This window comes from Gorilla gorilla, chromosome 21 (assembly GCF_029281585.2).
Source record: "Gorilla gorilla gorilla isolate KB3781 chromosome 21, NHGRI_mGorGor1-v2.1_pri, whole genome shotgun sequence".
Taxonomy (NCBI): domain Eukaryota; kingdom Metazoa; phylum Chordata; class Mammalia; order Primates; family Hominidae; genus Gorilla; species Gorilla gorilla.
The window spans coordinates 76,221,910-76,243,068 of NC_073245.2; the positions used below are offsets into that span (position 1 = coordinate 76,221,910).

At 52.4% G+C, this 21,159-nt stretch overlaps 1 protein-coding gene across 4 annotated transcripts in view; it reads left to right on the forward strand.

Moving 5' to 3' along the window:
• DNAJC5 (DnaJ heat shock protein family (Hsp40) member C5) overlaps positions 1-18,390 on the forward strand; it is a 42,798-nt gene extending 24,408 nt beyond the window's left edge. For 2 of the 4 annotated variants that reach the window (XM_055372747.2, XM_055372745.2), the window contains exons 2-5: positions 10,629-10,746; positions 11,606-11,819; positions 13,274-13,445; positions 13,888-18,390. In XM_055372747.2, the coding sequence (XP_055228722.1) occupies positions 10,640-10,746; positions 11,606-11,819; positions 13,274-13,445; positions 13,888-13,991 (597 nt within the window). In that variant the 5' untranslated portion in view covers positions 10,629-10,639 and the 3' untranslated portion in view covers positions 13,992-18,390. Of the gene's footprint in view, positions 1-8,907; positions 9,095-10,628; positions 10,747-11,605; positions 11,820-13,273; positions 13,446-13,531; positions 13,606-13,887 lie in introns of those variants that run through there. The other 2 variants (XR_010132354.1, XM_055372746.2) reach the window with 2 other exon arrangements.
• The last annotated feature ends 2,769 nt before the right edge of the window (positions 18,391-21,159 follow it).

Consider the following 21,159-nt stretch of genomic DNA (forward strand, 5'->3'; position numbering starts at 1 on the left):
CACGCTGTCCGCCCTTCGCCACCCACCGCGCCTGCTGCTCAGGAACGTTCCAACCAACTTGGTGATAACAGAAGCTGAGAACAGCCCAGATGTCCTTCGGTGCAAGAGTGGATGGATCAGTTGTGGTCTATTCACAGAATAGAATGTGACCACACTGGAGATGAATGAATTGTAGCTACAGTATGCAGTGTAGACGAATCTTAGGAACATAGGCGTTTCAGAAGCAGATCAAGCCAGGCACGATGCTGTGTGCCTATAGTCCCAGCTACTCAGAGCCTGAAGGTGGGAGAACACTTCAGCCTGGGAGTTTGAGGCCAGCCTGGGCAACATAGCAAGACCCTGTCTCAAAGGAAAAAAAAAGCAGATTACAGAAAAGTAAATCCAGTGCTAGGCCGTATTTTTAAGCTCAAAAAATTAAAACTAAATAGCGTTTAGGGATAAACATGAGGTAATTTTTTAGAAGCAAGAGAATAGCATTGAATTTAAGGTATATATGGGGAAAATGAAACTTCCAAGTTATTGATAATTTTCCAGTTTTTAAATTAGAGACGGGATCATGGTGTTTATGCATCATAATTTATATGTTCCATATATTTTTTGTTGTTTTTTTGAGACGGAGTCTCGCTCTGTCACCCATGCTGGAGTGCAGTGGCGCGATCTCGGCTCACCGCAAGCTCCGCCTCCCGGGTTTACACCATTCTCCGCCTCAGCCTCCCGAGTAGCTGGGACTACAGGCGCCACCACCACGCCTGGCTAATGTTTTTGTATTTTTGTAGAGACGGGGTTTCACTGTGTTAGCCAGGATGGTCTCGATCTCCTGACCTTGTGACCTGCCCGCCTCAGCCTCCCAAAGTGCTGGGATTACAGGCGTGAGCCACCACGCCCGGCTGATATGTTCCATATATTTCTTTCTGTATTTCACATAATACATAGTAAAATATTTAAAACAGAACAAAAATAGACTTCCTTTTAAGATGTTTTCATATCTGTTCTTACAAAGTTGGCCACAGTTTTTCCCCAACAGTAGTTTGAGTTCAGCAGCAGCTCTTTTATAAAACGTTTGCTGCACACACTGAGATTGCACCTGGAAGTACAGAAATAAGAACACACGTGTTTTATTTTATTTTTTTACCCCTGAAGATCTTTAAGTCTTCTGAGGAGCATGGACCTGCTAGACTGCAAGCTGCTGCACGCGGAGATTTTTGCCTGTTTGGTTTATTTTGTTACCACTGAGTCCTCAGCTCTGAGAACAGAGCGAGGCATGTGATCGATGCTTCGTAACTGTTGAACAGATGAATGCTGAGCTGTGATGGCACCGACGTGTCCGGGGAGAGGACGCACCCGGCTGTGTGGACATGTGCCCAGGGCCCAGGACAGCGCCACGGAAGAGGACACACCCTGCTGTGTGGCAGGAGAGGTTCCCAAGGGCAGGCTCAGGGCTCTGGGGTCTGAGTGAGAGCTCTCCAGTGGCAGGAGAGGTTCCCAAGGGCAGGCTCAGGGCTCTGGGGTCTGAGTGAGAGCTCTCCAGTGGCAGGAGAGGTTCCCAAGGGCAGGCTCAGGGCTCTGGGGTCTGAGTGAGAGCTCTCCAGTGGCAGGAGAGGTTCCCAAGGGCAGGCTCAGGGCTCTGGGGTCTGAGTGAGAGCTCTCCAGTGGCAGGAGAGGTTCCCAAGGGCAGGCTCAGGGCTCTGGGGTCTGAGTGAGAGCTCTCCAGCCAGCAGGGAGCAGGGTAGGGTGTTGAAGAGACGGCAGGTGCGTCAGGGGCTGACATGGGACCCGGCACTCTGTGTCTGCCCGGGAACAAGTAGTCCTGCGTCGGACCGGGAAGTGCGGTGGGTGTGGTGGGGGAAGGGGCTGGCGTCAGTAGGGCTCTTGTCCGCCAAGGTCTGGTGGGGCTGCCCACCATGCGGGGGCCTCAGGCTACAGCCAGGGCTGTGAAGGAGCCGAGGTCATAGAGTGGCTGCCCTGGCGTAGGGAGGGAGGACACGGGTCCCTGCCATTTCAGAAGCTCAGCATCCCTGCACGTGTGCGGTCTTGTCTGCCTAGGCATGTGTGCGGGCCCTGGGGCTGCTGCCAGCAGAACGGACTGGGATACGCTGGATTTGTAAGACATGACCCTTTTTGTTTGCTTTTAATTTTTAATTTTTATTTATTTATTTATTTTTGAGACTGAGTGTGACTCTGTCACCCAGGCTGGAGTGCAGTGGTGCGATCTCGGCTCACTGCAACCTCCCCCTCGAGGGTTCAAGCGATTCTCCTGCCTCGGCCTCCTGAGTAGCTGGGATTACAGGTGTGTGCCACCACACCCGCTTAATTTTGTATTTTTAGTAGAGACAGGGTTTCTCCGTGTTGGTTAGGCTGGTCTCGAACTCCTGGCCTCAAGAAGCAATCCACCTGCCTCAGCCTCCCAAAGCCTTGTTTGCTTTTTTTTGTTTTGTTTTGTTTTGAGACGGAGTTTCACTCTTGTTGTGCAGACTGGAGTGCAACGGCACAGTCTCAGCTCGCTGCAAACTCCACCTCCCGGGTTCAAGTGATTCTTCTACCTCAGCCTCCTGAGTAGGTGGGATTACAGGCATGTGCCATCACGCCCGGCTAATTTTGCATTTTTAGTAGAGATGGGGTTTCTCCATGTTGGTCAGGCTGGCCTCAAACTCCTGACCTCAGGTGATCCGCCCTCCTCAGCCTCCCAAAGTTTTGGGATTACAAGCTTGAGCCACCGTGCCTGGCCACCTTGTTTGCTTTTTAAAGATAATGATGTCACTAAAAGAGTTCCGACTGAGGCCGGGCCTGGTGGCTCACGGCTGTAATCCCAGCACTTTGGGAGGCCGAGGCGGGTGGATCACGAGGTGTGGTGATCAAGACCATCCTGGCTAACACGGTGAAACCCCGTCTCTACTAAAACTGCAAAAAATTAGCCGGGTGTGGTGGCGGGCGCCTGTAGTCCCAGCTACTCGGGAGGCTGAGGTAGAAGAATGGTGTGAACTCGGGAGGCGGAGCTTGCAGCAAGCCGAGATCGCGCCACGGCACTCCAGCCTGGGCGACAGAGCGAGACTCTGTCTCAAAAAAAAAAAAAGAGGTCTGACTGAAGGTTGGAACTTAGCCCTCCAGAAATGAAGACTGCAAATAACGCTGATGGCAGCTCGCCACTTGCAGCAGGTTGCAGCAGGTGCTACTTGTGTAGCTGTGGCTGCACACCAGGCCTCTCCTTTAACTGTGTTATAACCTTTCTGTTGACGTGGGATCCCCTTGAAAGTTTTTTTTTTTGGAGACAGGGTCTCACTCTGTCACCCAGGCTGACGTCCAGTGGTGCAATTTCAGTTCACTGCAATCTCCTCCTCCCGGGTTCAAGCCATCCTCCTGCCTCAGCCTCCCGACTAGCTGGGATTACAGATGCACACCGTCACACCCAGCTAATTTTTGTATTTTTAGTAGAGATGAGGTTTCACCACGTTGGCCAGGCTGGTCTCAAACTCTTGATCTCAGGTGATTCAACCACCTCAGCCTCCCAAAGTGCTGGAATTACAGGCGTGAGCCACCACTCCTGGCCCCCTTGAAATTTAAACCAAGTTTAGGAAGAATGAAGTTGTGAGGTGCTACTTCAAACATCAGGTGGTAAACTCCCGGACTCATTACCCCAAGGAAATAGGCAGTCCAGGTTGGTGGCTCACGCCTGTAATCCCAGCACTTCGAGAGGCCGAGGCGGGCGGGTCACCTGAGGTCAGGAGTTCAAGACTATCCTGGCCAACATGGTGAAGCCCATCTGTACTAAAAATACAAAAAAATTAGCTGGGTGTGGTGGCGCGAGCCTGTAATCCCAGCCACTTGGCAGGCTGAGGCAGGAGAATCGCTTGAACCTGGGTGGTGGAGGGTGCATGGAGCCAAGATTGCACCATTGCACTCCATCCAGTTTGGGTGACAGAGTGAGACTCTGTCTCAAAAAAAAAATAGACATCAGAAAGGGTTGGCTCCTGTGATCTCGGCACTTTGGTGACCATGACCCAAGGCAGGAGGATCGCTTGAGCCAAAGAATTCAAGATCAGCCTGAGCAACATAGACCCCGTCTCTGCAAAAAATTTCTAAAAACTTAGCTGGCATGGTGGCTCACGCCTGTAGTCCCACCTATTCAGGAGGCTGTGTTGGGAGGATCACTTGAGTCTGAGAGGTTGAGGCTGCCATGATCCCTTATCACACCACTGCATTCCAGCCTGGGTGACAGAGCAAGACCCTGTCTCCAAACAAACAAAAAAGCAAAAAATGGTCTTTTACCTAGGTATTTACCATTTCCAGTGGTCTTCATTCCTTTCTAAAAATCTAGGTTTTAGCCGGACATGGTGGCTCACGCCTGTAATCCCCAGCACTTTGGGAGGCTGAGGCGGGTGGATCACCTGAGGTCAGGAGTTCAAGACCAGCCTAGCCAACATGGCAAAACCCAATCTCTACTAAAAATACAAAAATTAGCCAGGTGTGGTGGTGCGTGCCTGTAGTCCCAGCTATTCAGGAGGCTGAGGCAGGAGAATCACTTGAACCCGGGAGGTGGAGGCTGCAGTGAGCCAAGATCATGCCACTGCACTCTAGCCTGGGTGACAGAGTGAGACTGTCTCAAAAAAAAAAAAAAAAAAAAAAAAAAAAAAAAAAAACTAGGTTTTAATCTGGTACCATTTCCCTTCGGCTCAAGTAACTTTGACGTTGCTTGTATTTTAGGTCTTTGTGATGGGTTCTTCTAGCTTCTTTTTATCTGAAAAAGTCTTCATTTCACCTTTATTTCTATAGAATGTTTTTGCCAGGAATAGAATTGTTTATTTTTTTATCTTATTAAATAAATTATATTGTATATAGGCCAGGCGCAGCGGCTCATGCCTGTAATCCCAGCCCTTTGGGAGGCTGAGGTGGGCGGATCACCTGAGGTCGGGACTTCAAGACCAGCCTGACCAACATGGGGAAACCCTGTCTCTACTAAAAATACAAAATTAGCTGGGCAGGGTGGCGCATGCCTATAGTCCCAGCTACTCGGGAAGGCTGAGGCAGGAGAATCACTTGAACCTGGGAGGCGGAGGTTGCGGTGAGCTGAGATTGCACCATTGCACTCGAGCCTGGGCAACAAGAGCGAAACTCCATCTCAAAAAAAAAAAAAAAAAAAAAAAAATTGTGTATATTTGACCAGGCACAGTGGCTCACACCTATAATCCAAGCACTTTGGGAGGCCAAGGCAGGCAGATCACTTGAACCCAGGAATTCGAGACGAGCCTGGCCAAGATGGTGAAACCCTGTCTCTACTAAAAATACAAAATTAGCCAGGAGTGATGGCTCACACCTGTAGTCCCAGCTACTCAGGAGGCTACGGCAGGAGAATCGCTTGAGCCTGGAAGGTGGAGGTTGCAGTGAGCTGAGATTGCACCACTGCACTCCAGCCTGGGCAACAGAGTGAGACTCTGTCTCAAAAAAGAAAAAAAAAAGAATAAGTCACATTTTGGTGAGGAGCAGTGGCTTGCACCTATAATCCCGGCACTTTGGGAGGCTGAGGCAAGAGGATCACTTGAGACCAGCCTGGGCAACAAAGCCAGACCGTGTCTCTGTAGAAAATTTTAAAGTTAGCTGGGCCTGGTGGCACATTCCTGTAGTCTTAGCTGCTTGGGATGCTGAGAAGGGAGGCTCTCTTGAGTCCAGGATTTCAAGGGTGCAGTGAGCCAAGATTGCACCACTGCACTCCAGCCTGGGCAACAGAGAAAAACCTTGTTTCTAAAAAAAAAAATTAGGCTGGGTGGGGTGGCTCACACCTATGATCCCAGCACTTTGGGAGGCTGTAGCAGGCGGATTGCTTGAGTCTAGGAGTTTGAGACCAACAAGATCCTGACTCTATAAAAATTTTAAAAAATAGCTGGGCGTGGCATTGCACACCTGTAGTCCCAGCTACTCAGGAGGCTGAGGTGGGGGGATCAGCTGAGCCCAGGAGGTCAAGGTTGCAGTGAGCTGAAATGTGACCACTGCACTCCAGCCCGGGCAATAAAGTCAGGCGGGGAAAAGAAAGAATGAGTTAACATTTTCTCAGCTTTATGTGTTGAGTAATTTTGGATTCTATCCTGAAATGGTAAGAATGAAAAGAAAATCTGCCAAGTCCATCCCTTCCTACACTCTCACTGCCTCCAAGTCATTCTGCGCTCTTGAGCCAGAACGACCTGGCTGTTTTTAAAAATGGAGTTTTTTGCCTTAGTAATTGACTTGTGTAAGAGTTCTTTATTCCACTTGTGAATTGTTTTTTATACATACGTAATGTAAAGATTTTCTCCCGTTCTGTGCCTTTCAGTATGTATCTATCTGAACTCGATTCTGCTGTTGTGTGTCTGTCTTTTCCTCAGTACCAGATGGTCTTGATTACTGTAGATGTATAGGATATGTCTTGAAATCAATAGGGTAAATTCTCTAACTTTTGTTCTTTTTATTAATGTTGCTGTGGCTAATCTGTCTGCTACATTTCCTTATACATTTAAAAAAATCAGTTTATCAGTTTCTGCAAAAAAAAAAATCCTCTCGGATTAGGGTTAGGCTTGTGTCAAGTCTACAGATCAGTTTGGGGAGAACTGACTTCTTTATATCGAGGCTTCTAATCCGTGAACATGAGGAATCTTTTTCTTATCTTTAGTATCTTAGCAATGTGTGGTTTTCAACGTACAGATTTCATAGGTCTTGTTATTTCTTTTTCTTTTTTTGAAACAAGGTCTCACTGTGTCACCCAGGCTACAGTGTGGTGGCACGATCACGGCTCACTGCAGCCTCGAGCTTCTGGGCTCAGCCATCCTCTTATCTCAACCTCCTGAGTCACTAGGACCACAGACATGAGCCACCATGCCTATTTAACTTAAAAACAAAAAACCGGGCACGGTGGCTCATGCCTGTAATCGCAGCACTTTGGGAGGCCGAGGGGGGCATCGACTGAGGCCAGGAGTCCGTGACCAGCCTGGACAACATGGCAAAACCCTGTCTCTAAAAATACAAAAATTAGCTGGGTGCAGTGGTGCGTGCCTGTAGTCCCGTGCCTGTGGCATGGGAATGGGTTGAGCCTGGGAGGCGGAGGTTGCAGTGAGTTGATGACTTAGGATTTTTCTTCTCGGTCACTTTGCAAGCCGGGGACCCCTGGCCAGTGATGCCCCACCTGGGCCCTGCTTGGCCACACTGGCGTGCCCCAACTCACCTGTGTTATAGCTTGTACTGTGTTCGGCCATTCCCGAGCTCATGTACCGCACTCAAGATCAAGGATACACTGGACATTGAAGGGTGAGGAGGGCGGAGAAGAACTTTATTGAGCAGTGAAACAGCTTTCAGCGGACCAGGGGATGCAGGGGTGGTTCCCCTACCTGAAGGCAGGAAAGTCCGCCTGTGTGGCTGGGTCTGGGGCTTTTTATGGACTCAGGATACGGAGTGCTTGCAGAGCTTGCTGATGGGTTTGCGAGTATGCAGAAAAGGTTAAAGTGGGCATGACAGTGTAGAAAACCAATTATAAGAGGCCGGGCACGGTGGTTCACGCCTGTAATCCCAGCACTTTAGGAGACTGAGGCAGACGGATCACAAGGTCAGGAGTTCAAGACCATCCTGGTCAATGTGGTGAAACCCCATCTCTACTAAAAATACAAAAATTACCTGGGTGTGGTTCGCGTGCCTGTAGTCCCAGTGACTTGGGAGGCTGAAGCAGAAGAATCGCTTGAACCCGGGAGGCAGAGATTGCAGTGAACTGAGGTCACACCACTGCACTCCAGCCTGGGCAAACAGAGCGAGACTCCACGTCAAAAATAAAAATTAGGAAAGGGTAGGTATGTGTAAAATAGGTGAAGGATGGGGATCAATCAGAGGAAAGTGTGGCAAACAGGAAGGCAAGTTCTTCATCTAGTCTGAGGATTTAACTTGTAGCTCAGCTGTCAGGCTTTAAACTGTCTTTGGCTTGGAGGTGGGTTTCACCGGGAACCCGCCCCATCTGCCTGGCATTCAGCTGCCTCCTGCCAGTATCACCGAGATCACGTCACCGCACTCCAGCCTGGGCAACAAAGCGAGACTATCTCAAAAAAAACCCATATTGATGTCATTTCCTAAATATTTGGTTAAAAAAAAAATCTGGGCCTGGAATTTTATCTGGTTTTTTTTTTTTTTTTTGAGACGGAGTCTCGCTGTGTCGCCCAGGCTGGAGTGCAGTGGCGTGATCTCTGCTCACTGCAAGCTCCGCCTCCCGGGTTAACGTCATTCTCCTGCCTCAGCCTTCCGAGTAGCTGGGACTACAGGTGCCTGCCACCACGCCCGGCTAATTTTTTTGTATTTTTATTAGAGATGGGGTTTCACTGTGTTAGCCAGGATGGTCTCGATCTCCTGATCTCGTGATCTGCCCGCCTTGGCCTCCCAAAGTGCTGGGATTACAGGCGTGAGCCACGGCGCCTGGTCTTCTGGGGATTTTTTATTACAAATATAACTTTATTAACAGATGCAGGCCTATTCAGATTTTCTATTTCATGTCAGTCTTGGTAAATTGTAATTTTCAAGATATTTGTCCATTTCATTTAATTTTTCTAATTTCTTGGCATGAAGTTGTTTGTATTTTATCCTTTTCACGCCTCTAGGATCTGTAGTGATGTCTTTCCTCATGTTGCTCAAAGAACCAACTCTTTTGGCTTTGTTGAAGTTATCTGTTTGTTTTCATGGATTTCTGTTCCTTATGATTTCCTTGCTTGCATTTATGTTGGGTTTATCCTGTTACTTTGTAGCTTCCTGAGGCGGAGCCTTAGGCCTTGATTAACGTGTTGTACTAGTCAGCATTCTGCAGAGGAACGTTGCTGTTATCTGTGTCTCTTTCTAAAGGAGATTTGTTATGAGGAATTGGCCCACGTCATTATGGAGACGGAATCTCATGCTCTGCCATTTGCTGAAGATTGAGGAAAGCAGTGGGATAATACAGTCCAAGGACAGGAGGAGACACGTGGCCCCGCTCAGGCTGGCAGGCGAGAAGGAAAACCCAGGCCAACTCCTCCTCCCACCCCTTTCTATTGGGGACCCCCGTGGACTGGGACGACACCCACCTGCACAGGGCAGCGCAGTTGGCTTCATGGAGCCCCCAGCTCAGGTGCTGCTCTTACCCAGAAACACCCTCCCAGGCACACCCTGCAGTCATGTTTCATCTGGGTGCCCCACGATGCAGCGAAGGAGACATGAAATTAACCGTCACGTACACTGTATTTATTATTCAATTCAAAACATTTTCTAAGTTCCCCTGGGATTTCTTCTTTGAGCTACATGTTAGCTGGAGGTGTGTTGTTGAATATCAAGAGTACTTGAGGTTTTATGATGTATCTTCCTCCTGGGTTTCCAGTTTGTAGCTAAGTCAGGGATTGTGCTGTGTGTGACCTCATTCCGTTTATTGAAACCAGTTTGAAGCCCTAACATGTGGCTTGTCTTAGTATACAGCATTCAGTTAAAAACAATGTGTGTTCTCTAGATGTTGGGTGTTCTGTGACTGTCACGTCATGGTGGTTGATTAGTTAGAAACAATGTAGAAACAATGTGTATTCGCCAGGCGCTGTGGCTCACGCCTATAACCCCAGCACTGTGGGAGGCTGAGGCAGGCAGATCACCTGAGGTCGGGAGTTCAACCTGAGGTCGGGAGTTCAAGACCAGCCTGGCCAACATGGAGAAACCCCATCTCTACTAAAAATACCAAAATTAGCTGGGTGTGGTGGCACATGCCTGTAATCCCAGCTACTCCTGTGTGAGGCTGAGGCAGGAGCATTGCTTGAACCGGGGAGGTGGAGGTTGTGGTGAGCCGAGATCGTGCCATTGCACTCCAGCCTGGGCAACAAGAGCAAAACTGTCCCCCCAAAAAAAAGAAACTGTGCGTTCTCTAGATGTTGGGTGTTCTGTGAAGATCAGGTCATGGTGGTTGATAGTGTTGTTCAGAACATCGATGTTTTTCCTGATTTTTGGTCTGTTCTGTCGATTTCTGAGAAAGTATTAAAATTAAAGTTGGGTCTTGCATTTTTATCCATTCTGTCAGTCCCTTACTTTAATTGGAGTTTTTTGTCCACTAACATTGAGTTTAATTGTTGATATGTTTGGATTTAGATCTTCCAACTAATTTTCTATTTGTTTCCTGTGTTGAGTTACTTTTTCATTTTTCTTTTAACTTTTTAGCTTATACCTCTTTGCATTTTTTATGCAGAGGTTGCTGTAAGGATTACAATATGCATGTTTATTTTAATTAATTAATTTATTTTGTTTATTTATATATTTGTTTTTAAGGAACAGGGTCTCTGTCTCCTGGGCTGCAGTGCAGTGGTGTGATCATAGCTCACTGCAGCCTCAAACTCCTGGGCTCAAGCGGTCCTCCCGCCTCAGCCTCCCAAAATGCTGGGACTACAGGTGTGAGCCCCTGTGCCGGCCCACAGTACACAGCTCCAGTTCTTCAGGATCTCTTGGGGTGGCCGTATTCTGCCGTCTCACACTTCTCCACGCCATGGCATCTGTCTGTGCACGTGGCAAACCCCACAAGGCAGTGTTGGATTCTTTTGCTTTGAACGGTCTTATGGAATAAAGTCCATCAGCTCTGCCCTTGGTACTTTCATCTATACTTTGTGATACTTTCTTTTTATTTTTTCTTCTAGAATAGCTTAACATGGCAGACCAGAGACAGCGCTCACTGTCTACCTCTGGGGAGTCATTGTACCACGTCCTTGGGTTGGACAAGAACGCAACCTCAGATGACATTAAAAAGTCCTATCGGTAAGTGGACAAGTGTGGCCCCCACATCCCCCCAGGAAGACACACATGCCCCGGGTGGTTTCGTCTGCATTTTACCGAGAACCATTGCACATACTTTATCCTGGCCGACTCAGCGTTGAACTGGTCACAGCTCCGTAACACCTTTGTATGTGTAATGTACTCCTTATAGCTTAAAGTTACTGTATTCATGTTCTCTTGCCAACAAAAAATAGCACTTAGTAGAAACTGACACACTGTCCACAGTTCCACAGGGAGTCAGGGTCTGAACCTGTTCGAGGCCTCACAGGAGCCGCAGAGCGCTGGCATGGTCCTGTGGTCTCCTTGTTTTAGCACAGTGATGACAGAGACCCCTCACTCTGTTGTGGCCTTCTGATTGAGCTTGAAGAACTGCACTCTTAGGTACAGTTTCATTGAGTAACCTGTAAGAGACACCATCACTAATCCAGACAATTCAGATAGTCCTCCTCTCGTGTGCTAGCATCGTGTAGTTCATAAAACACTTCTTAAAATGCCATCATTACACCCCGCCATGCTTACCGTTCACTTGGCACTTGTGCAGTTAGCGGCTGGGACACCAGGGCTGGCCTTGGTGCCGCTGAACGTAGATGTGCCGTGGCACTCACAGCCCTTGGGGCTCCCTCCTCTGAGGCTGGGTCAGGGTGAGGAGGTTTACCTGAAACAACCGCGGAGCTTGCTTTTGTCCCTGGCCCCTGCAGCCCTGGAGAGTCGGACAGTGAGGTGGCCTGGGTGGACCTGCCTTCCACTGCACCCGGCAGTGCGTGCGGGTGGGACGGACGTGGCGGTGGATGCGGGTGGAACAAAGTCCAGGGTAGAGCCAGGACATGGTTTTGGTTTGCAGGAAGCTTGCCTTGAAATACCACCCCGACAAGAACCCCGACAACCCGGAGGCTGCGGACAAGTTTAAGGAGATCAACAACGCGCACGCCATCCTCACGGACGCCACAAAAAGGAACATCTACGACAAGTACGGCTCGCTGGGTCTCTACGTGGCCGAGCAGTTTGGGGAAGAGAACGTGAACACCTACTTCGTGCTGTCCAGCTGGTGGGCCAAGGTGAGGGCGAGCTGCCTGCCGTGTGGGCACCCGGGTCACTCCTGCCGTGCGGGCACCCGAGTCACTCCTGCCGTGCGGGCACCCGAGTCACTCCTGCCGTGCGGCACCCGAGTCACTCCTGCCGTGTGGGCACCCGACTCACTCCTGCCGTGCGGCACCCGAGTCACTCCTGCCGTGCGGGCACCCGAGTCTCTCCTGCCGTGCGGGCACCCGGGTCACTCCTGCCGCGCGGGCACCCGGGTCACTCCTGCCGCGAGGGCACCCGGGTCACTCCTGCCGCGCGGGCACCCGGGTCGCTCCTGCCGCGCGGGCACCCGGGTCGCTCCTGCCGCGCGGGCACCCGGGTCGCTCCTGCTGCGAGGGCACCTGGGTCACTCCACGCCTGCAGGGTTCCCAGCATTGCAGAGCCCATGCGTTGATGCCAGCAACTCTACACTCCTGAGAAAAGGCTTCTGGGCATATGGAGCCTTTCTCCTCACCTGTGTGATGGGCGAAGCTCTGTCACTGGCTTGGTGTCCTGCCTGGAACAAGCCATAGTGTCCAGATTGTCCCAGGGAAGAGCCGTGCGGAGCCACCAGGTTTTCTTCTGTAAATGGCTCCCAGTCCTTCATGAGACAGGAGGAAATAAGCCTTGATGTTACATCCGCATTTCTTCGTTTCCTTGTTTTGTTCCAAATGTCATATATGAGGCCAGAGGGTTGGAATCACTGCGTGGCATTTGTGAGAAGCCTGTATTTGGCTTTGACTAGTCGGCCTCCTCACTAGAATCCTTATAAAGTACTTTTTATTTAGTTAATGTTAGACACAGTCTCGCTCTGTTGCCCAGACTGGAGTGCTGTGGTGAGATCCTGGCTCACTTTAACTTTGAACTCCTGGGTTCAAGTGATCCTCCCACTTCAGCTCCAGAACTGCAGGAGATGAGGCGTGAACCAGCGTGCCCAGCCTGGAGGCTGCTTTGTTTTTTTTTTTGAGACGGAGTCTCGCTCTGTATCCCAGGCTGGAGTGCAGTGGCGCGATCTTGGCTCACTGCAAGCTCCACCTCCCGGGTTCACGCCATTCTCCTGCCTCTGCCTCGTGAGTAGCTGGGACTACAGGTGCCCGCCACCACATCCAGCTAATTTTTTGTATTTTTAGTAGAGACAGGGTTTCACTGTGTTAGCCAGGATGGTCTCGATCTCCTGACCTCGTGATCCGCCAGCCTCGGCCTCCTGGAGTGCTGGGATGACAGGCATGAGCCACCGCGCCCGTCTTGGAGGCTGCTTTTCTTTAAGCCGCGGGTTTCTTTCTGTCTCTCCTCTTCCCTTCTTCAGTTCTTTCCTTCTGCTTCCTGTCTGGAAGGCAGTGTCCCCACCTGAAACGCACCTCCTGCCTTCTGCTGAGGGCATTTGGGAGTCCTGCGCCTCCCTCTCCAGCGGCCTCGGAGGCCGTGCAACACCACCTTCTTCTCCCCCCAGGCCCTATTTGTCTTCTGCGGCCTCCTCACGTGCTGCTACTGCTGCTGCTGTCTGTGCTGCTGCTTCAACTGCTGCTGCGGGAAGTGTAAGCCCAAGGCGCCTGAGGGCGAGGAGACGGAGTTCTACGTGTCCCCCGAGGATCTGGAGGCACAGCTGCAGTCTGACGAGAGGGGTGAGTGCCCGCCCCAGGGCCCGTGTGTGTGTGTGGGGCAGAGCCAGAACGGGCCCTGAATGGTGTCAACCTGTCTTGTCAAACAGGAGGGCACTGACACTGTGCCGCGAGTGTTTGTGGTGGCAGCTGGGACTGTTGAGGTGTGAACGTGGACCCTGAGGTAAAGCAGGCGCATAGAGCTGTCCCCGCCGTGACCTGCGGTAGCCGTAGATCCCAGGGACTGCGAGGCGGGGCAGGGCGGCAGGCAGTTGGGGCGGGGCTGAGGGCCGAGGGCTGGTGGTGACCCAAGGCGACGGAGGAAAGCCGTGTGGGGTGGAGGTCAGCGAGTAGCCTCTCCCCGTGGAGAGTTTGTCCAGGTGTCCGAAAGTCGCTCCACAGGACCAGCGTTGGGCGCGCGCCAGGCTGTGGCCCTCGTGCAGTGCCCTGTGTGCTTGCTTTTCAGAGGCCACAGACACGCCGATCGTCATACAGCCGGCATCCGCCACCGAGACCACCCAGCTCACAGCCGACTCCCACCCCAGCTACCACACCGACGGGTTCAACTAAATCCAGGAGGAGCTGTGGTCAGAGGAGGAGCCGGCGCCTGGCCACGCCAACCTTAGAATCATGAACTGTAGTCACAGAGATGGGAAGGCAGCCTCCTGCCTGCCCTGGCCTTGCTGGGGCCCCTCCTGCCTCCACGCCCACCCAGCGTCGACCCTTGACCCACGAAGTGCGTAGCATGCAGTATTTAAAGCAGTGTAGCTACGGTCTTCTGTTTTTTTTCCTTTTTTAATAGCATGTACGGGGTTCTGTTCCATGTCTGTGTTGTGGACATTCCGCGGCGTGACCGCGTGAACCGCACGGTGGAGCTGCCTCAGGGCTGTCAGTCAGGTTGGTCCAGTGAGGGGTGACTGCAGCCGGTCAGGTGGGCGAGGAGAAGGGGGGCTGCCCCTTTCCTACCTGTGCTTGAGGGGCCGGAGGCAGGTGCTGCCTGGCAGAGCTGTGTTACCGTCTTGGCCTCGGGGTCTGGTCCACACTCTGTGCTCCCAGCCTTGAGGCTGCAGTAGGACTCTGATCTCACCTGCCAGAAGAGGGGCGGGGCCGCGTCCTTCTGGCGTCACTGGCGTCACTGTCATTCCTTGGTGTCTGTGCTGGGCACGGTTGGCTTGGGGGTCTGTGGTTTCCTGGGCCTTGTGGCAGGGTTTCTCCCGTGGGAGAATTTGGTGTGGAAAGCATAGGAGGCCCCTTCCGAGGTTGACACCGTGTCCTCCGCGGTGTTTCTCGCCTGGTCGTCTCGTCGTGTGGACGCTGCCGTTCTGGTTCTCGGAGGTGTGTCCTTCGCCGTGTTGGGGTTATTTGTCTGTGTTCCTGCACTTTTCCCGGGCTCTGAGCTGGATTGATGGGGCCAGTCTCCCCCCTCCCATCTTGAGGTCGTTCTCCACATTCCTTCCAGCCCACCTGTCCTTTCCGTAGCCCTTTTTGGACCTTTAGAACCACAGATGATAGGACCAGCCCGATGAGCCACAGTCAGAGAGTAGATTGTGCATGTGTGAGCACCCAGCTACTGGGGACGGGGGCTCTCCCACGACCCCCCTCCTCCTGTGTTTGCCAGAGCTCCCATCTGCCCCACTCGCCTTTGCCCCGTCATCGATGATTCAGGCAGAGCCAGATTCATTAGGTCCCTGGAGGAAGGACTGACTGGACCAGAGGGACCCTCTGGTTCAGGAGGGTTGGGTCCCTGGGAGGCCGGCAGCCAGGCCACGGAATCCACACGTGGACCATTGTGGGTCCCTTGGGAGGCCAGCAGCCAGACTACGGAATCCACATGTGGACCATGGGAAGTCAGTCTCTTGCGTGTCCTAGACCTTGTGGGTGGCGCCCTGGTTAGGGGAGCAGGGGGACCGGGTCTGATGTCCCTGTGCTGGCTGAGGGCTCAGAGTTGCCCGCACTCTGTGGCTCATGGGATGTGCTGGGCCTGCCTTTGGCGCCATGCTGCAGACTCCAGTGGGCCTGGTTTCTGCAGAATGTCCATGGTGGCCGCTGCAGAGTTGCAGAGGTCCCTGTAGAGATAAAGCTGAGGAGGAGGCTGTGTGTGGTGGCTCTGGCTCGGACCAACCAGATGAGCCTCCTGAAGCCCCTTTCCCCACCTGCCTGCTGACCCGTGGCCCCAGCTCACTCATTGCCCTCAGCGGCCACCTGAGGCTGTGCAGAGGGGTAGGTTCAGGTTGACCAGGAAGCTGCCAAAAGGGACATGGATATCAGGACACATCTGGACATGATTAGGAACAGGGTGCTGGTTGAGGGCCCCCAGCTGACCCCTACTGCAGATCCGCATGTGGACCATGAGCCGGCTGCCAGCACCAGGTCCTGGGCAGCTTTGTTTGTCCCACTTTTCTTTGTTTCTTCTCACTAAAATGATCACGAAGACCTTTGACGAGAGGAGAGGTATGCACTGTGATATTAAATTAGAAATAATTTATCAAAATCAGACCTCTCCTAAAAGAATAAGAAATTCATTGTTTGGCCCATCCTGAAACGTGAGGTGGCGAGACAGTGGGGTGCCTCCATGCAGCTCCGCGCAGCAGCAAGTTCAGCCTGAGATGCTGGCTGTACTCAGCCTTTGCAATTTTTGTAGATGTAGCTTAGGACATGAGTTATTTTTCCGCAGACTGGCCAAGAGCCAGGTTCTAAGCTTGGACCTAAGGTAGAAAGCTGCCCATCGGGGGCCCTAGCTCAGCCCCACCAGGCCCTCTGTTGGTCCTGCACACAGCTCTGTGGCTAGAACACTCCAAGGCCCTTTGGTACCCATCAGAGTGGGCCCCTTGGCAGGTGGCTTTTCAGTTACAGAGTGCAGTGGACCATTTTGTAGAACCATGCAGCTCCCTGTAGAAGGTGGGGTAGGGTGGGAAAGAGGAGCAGGTCTGGAGGTCTGTGGAACCCAGTCCCCTGCAGAATTTGTAAAACCTAATAAATCATGGTTATGGCCATTCTCACGGTGCTGATTGCGATTAGAAGACGCCCAGGAAGCCCAGGCCTGGAGTTCCTCCCCCTGCCTGACCTGGAAGCAGAACCGTTTTCAGCGCTCTGCCCGGTTGGCTTTAAGGCTTTGTCATAATTTAAGGAAAAAGATCCTCCCGGGTTTTATTTCTCTCTTTCTTGAGTGGACTGTTTCCCTATAATTAAAAGAGGTGGTGAGTCCTGGGGCAGCTTCCGCGCCTCCCTGTCCACGTGCTAACAGATCAGGACGCCCCCAGCACCCCTGCCTGCTGGTGGCAGTGACGGGACCCCGACTCCTCACTCTTGGGCCGCAGACAATGCTGTGAGCGAGTGTGGCCATGGGCACAGAATGTCCCTTTGGACGCCGCTGCTGGGGGCTGCCAGGGGCCCTCTGGGGTCGTGCTTTGAGGCCCGTCCGGTTCACGAGGGGGTCCGGGCAGCACTGACTGCTTCCGACCTGCAGGAGGCGTAGGAACGGCCCTGCGCGCCCTTTCACGGCAGCTGCTGCTGTATAGATTTGTCTCCACTCAGTGACGTGGGATTTTTTTGTCTTCCTTTTGGCTTTATTTTTAAACTGCTTTAGGTATTACTGCTCAGTGTTTGTGACCTTTCCTAGTTCTCTATGTTCAGTTAGTGCAGCCAGCACCCAGTGGGGACCTATTGGAAAAAGGAACTGGCATGCACACATGCCCAGCAGGAAAAGCTTCGTCTTCACGTCGGCTGCTGCCGTCCAGAAGAGGCCCTGGAGCCTCACGCCGTCGAGGCTGTTCTCAGGCGTTCTGTTCCGGGCGAGGCTTGTGCTGCAAGGAAGGGCACCAGCATGCAGGCTGCCACTGGAGGGTCCGGGTGCTGCAGGCAGAGTTCAGCGCTTGTCCACCCTCCCTTAGCTCTGGCTCAGTGCATCCTACTGTGGGGACATCTCGTGAGGGGACACGAAATGACTGATCTCACCCTTTCCCAGTATTCAGAGCTGTGAACCCCTGTGGCGCAGGACTGGCCTGTGTCTGTTATTTTGGTTTTAAATCATTCTCCTGTGGAATTGGCAAAAGCTACATTTTTACTGTCCTTACCAGCAACAGTTTGCGTTGTCACATGCTGTGAGTGTGGGCTGTGGTGTGTCCGTGTGTGTACATATGTGTATATGTATATATCACGCAGCAGGAGTGTCATTCATGCTGCTGTCCCCTGGTGAAGTAACAAGTACAATTAAAGGTGGCTCTGAAACAGCCTCTGGTTTCTTGGGAGTCGGGCAGGGACCTGCAGGAGGCTTTCCCGGCAGGTGCACAGAAGGAAGCGCTGAGCCCACTGTGTGCAGAGGGTGTGTGCCCAGGGCACTGCCATGGCCCCCACCGGCATTGGCCTCTGCTCTGCAGGGTGGGGTGCCCATCCTGGGGGCTGTGTGTCATGCTCACCTGACCCAGGTGTGTGTCCAGGTGTGAAATCGAGGAGGGGACTGGAAGCCCTTCCCTGCCTTGAAACATGAAAGCTGATTTTCTGAGCAGCAGATACGGTCAGTGGCAAAGCTGCATCTGAAGGGCGGCCTGGGAAGGGGCCCTGTGCTGGCCCCGGGTCCGCCCCAGAGGAGTCCACACAGCACCACCTCCAGAAGGGGCTGGGCCCGGGGTCCTGCAGGCGGCACCTTTTGGTAGAGTTTGTTTCCCTGGAAAATGGGGAAAATGTTTCAAGCCAGGTGAGGGGGGAAGTTAACACTGAAATATGTATTGTTTTTAAAAATCAAATGCACACGCATGGAAGCTGCTTGTCCATGCACTGGTTTTGTCACTGGCGTCCTGGAATCCGACCGTGTTGGGGTGCAGGCGCTGTCAGACTCCGGCTGATCCTGGCTCGAGCACACACATCTAAGGGCCAGGCTGGTTCCGCATGGTGATCTCCGTCTTGTATGTCTGAATGTTGACCTAAAATAAAGATTACTGTTGTAAAATAAATGTTTTCACTGCAGACCCCACGTATGTCTTATTCACTGGTCCCGCAGATCCCTGGTTTTGGAGAGCATCAGCTGATCTTAGCCCCCCGCACCCCTTGTGGCTGGAACCTTGCTTCCCTCCTGCCTGGTCCAAATGTGGATAAATGCCCCCTCCTCTTGATTGTGTTTTCACCTCCATTTTCTAAATACCAAGACTGGAGCAAAGAGGCCAAGTGTGGTGGCTCATGCCTATAATCCCAGCACTTTGGGAGGCCAGTGTGGGAGGATTGCTTTGAGCCCAGGAGTTCAAGACCAACCTGGGCAACAGTGAGATCGTGTCTCTACAAAAAAGAGTTTAAAATTATCTGGGTGTAGCCGTGCCTGAGGTCCCACCTTGTCAGGAGGGAGATCACTTGAGCACGGGAAGTCCACGCTACAGAGCTGTGGTCACACCACCAAACTCCAGCCTGGGTGACAGAGGGAGACCCTGTCAACAAACTAACAAAAACTCAGAATAACAAACATCTTGAAATCCTCTATTCTGACTTAAGAAAAACGAAGGAAGGGCCGGGCATGGTGGCTCACGCTTGTAATCCCCAGCACTTTGGGAGGCCGAGGTGGGTGGATCATGAGGTCAGGAGATCCGAGACCATCCTGGCCAACATGGTGAAACCCCGTCTTTACTGAAAATACAAAAAAAATTAGCTGAGCGTGGTGGTGCGTGCCTGTAGTCCCAGCTACTCAAGAGGCTCAGGCAGGAGAATCGCTAGAACCCGGGAGGTGGAGGTTGCAGCACGCCGAGATCGTGCCACTGCTCTCCAGCCTGGGTGGGAGAGCGAGACTCTGTCTCAAAAAAAAAAAAATTTTTTTGAGTCACATTTTCCATTTTAAAAAAATGACAGCATCCAAGACCGTTTTGCGCCTCTCCCCATTTCCATCCTCTGCTTCCATAGCTTTAAACTCTGTCTACCACTGTCAGGTCCAATAAAACGTACTATTGGTTTATACCGTTTTACATAAATTGTACTACACCATAGTACTGAGTACACCACCTGCCTTATGAGGTTTTTTTTTTTTTTTTTTTTTTTTTGAGATGGAGTCTCGCTCTGTCATCCAGGCTGGAGTGCAGTGGCGCGATCTTGGCTCACTGCAACCTCCGCCTCCTGGGTTCACGCCATTTAGGAAAATGCGTGCCTCACCCTCCCGAGTAGCTGGGACTACAGGCACTCGCCACCATGCCCGGCTAATTTTTTGTATTTTTAGTGGAGATGGGGTTTCACCGTGTTAGCCAGGATGGTCTCGGATCTCCTGACCTTGTGATCTGCCCACCTCGGCCTCCCAAAGTGCTGGGATTACAGGCGTGAGCCACCGCGCCCGGCCTGTTTTTGTTTTTGAGACGGAGTCTTTGTGGCCCAGGCTGGAGTGCAGTGGCACAATCTCGGCTCACTACAACCTTCATCTCCTGGGTTGAAGCGATTCTTGTGCCTCAGCCTCCTGAGTAGCTGGGATTACAGGCATGTGCCACCACGCCTGGCTAACTTTTTGTATTTAGTAGACGGGGTTTCACCATGTTGGCCAGCTTGATCTTGAACTCCGGACCTCAGGTAATCTGCCCGCCTCGGCCTCCCAGGGTGCTGGGATTACAGGCGTGAGCCACTGCACCAGGCCTAAGTTTTTCATTTGATACAGTAGTAGTTAAGAAATCAAGCCGTGTGGTTATATTAGGTCTGGTTCATTTTAGCTTCTATACAGAACAGTCACGAATTAATCACAGTCGGTCCTGGGCAAACTGACCACAGGTTTTTAGTTTCTCACTGTGGAAACAAAGCTGCCTGAATGTCGCTGCTGAGTTGTCTCGGGTGGGATCGCTGGGAGCGGGATCTGGAAGCCTTCCCTTGACTGGTGGCCCCACGCTGCCCCACGCTGCAAAGAGGCTCCCCATCTTCTCGCTGCCCCTTCTAGCTTTAGCGTTGTCAGACGTTTTTTTCTGGCTTGGTCTTTGAATTTTCTTAATTAAGTAGAATCCACCTTTATTACGTTCAGTTTTTTTTTTTTCCTTTGAGACAGAGTCTTGCTCTGTCATCCAGGCTGCTGTGCAATGGCGCGATCTCGGTTCACTGCAACTTCCGCCTCCTGCGTTCAAGCGATTCTTATACCTCAGCCTCCCGAGTAGCTGGGACTAAAGGCGCGCCACCACGCCCAGCTAATTTTTTGTATTTTTAGTAGAGACGGGGGTTTCACCATGTTGGCCAGGCTGGTCTCGAACCTGCGTAGGCCTCCCAAAGTGCTGGGATTACAGGTGTGAGGCAGCGCGCCCGGCCTATGTTAAGTATTTTATATATGGGATTCTTACAGAGAAATGTTAAGTAACAGCAAGCCGAGCACTGGACACTGGGTGGCGGGCAGCGAGACCCTTGCCAGTGAGGGTTGTCGGCCCTGTTTCTCCTGGTCCAGGGGACCCGGGTTAACAGGCGCTGCGGCAAAACCCTCCGTCCGCCCAGCGCCCCAGGAATCTCCTCCGTCTCCAAGACGGGGTCGGACCGCCCTCCCCGCTCCCCCCGGCTATGCCTTCCTTGCGCCGCGCTGCCTGTGACCGAGGAACGCCAGGAAGGGACCGCTTCCTAGCGCCAGCCCGGCTGCTCAGGGTCGGGTGGGGGGCGGGGCCAGCGAGGGGGCGGGGCCGGCTCAGGGGCGTGGTCACTCGGTGGGGCCCAGCGGGACCTGGCCTACCAGGCGGAGCGGGGGCTGGGCAGGGGCGTGGCCAATCGGGACCGGTGGGGCGGGACAGTGGCGGGAACGCTGCACCCGCAG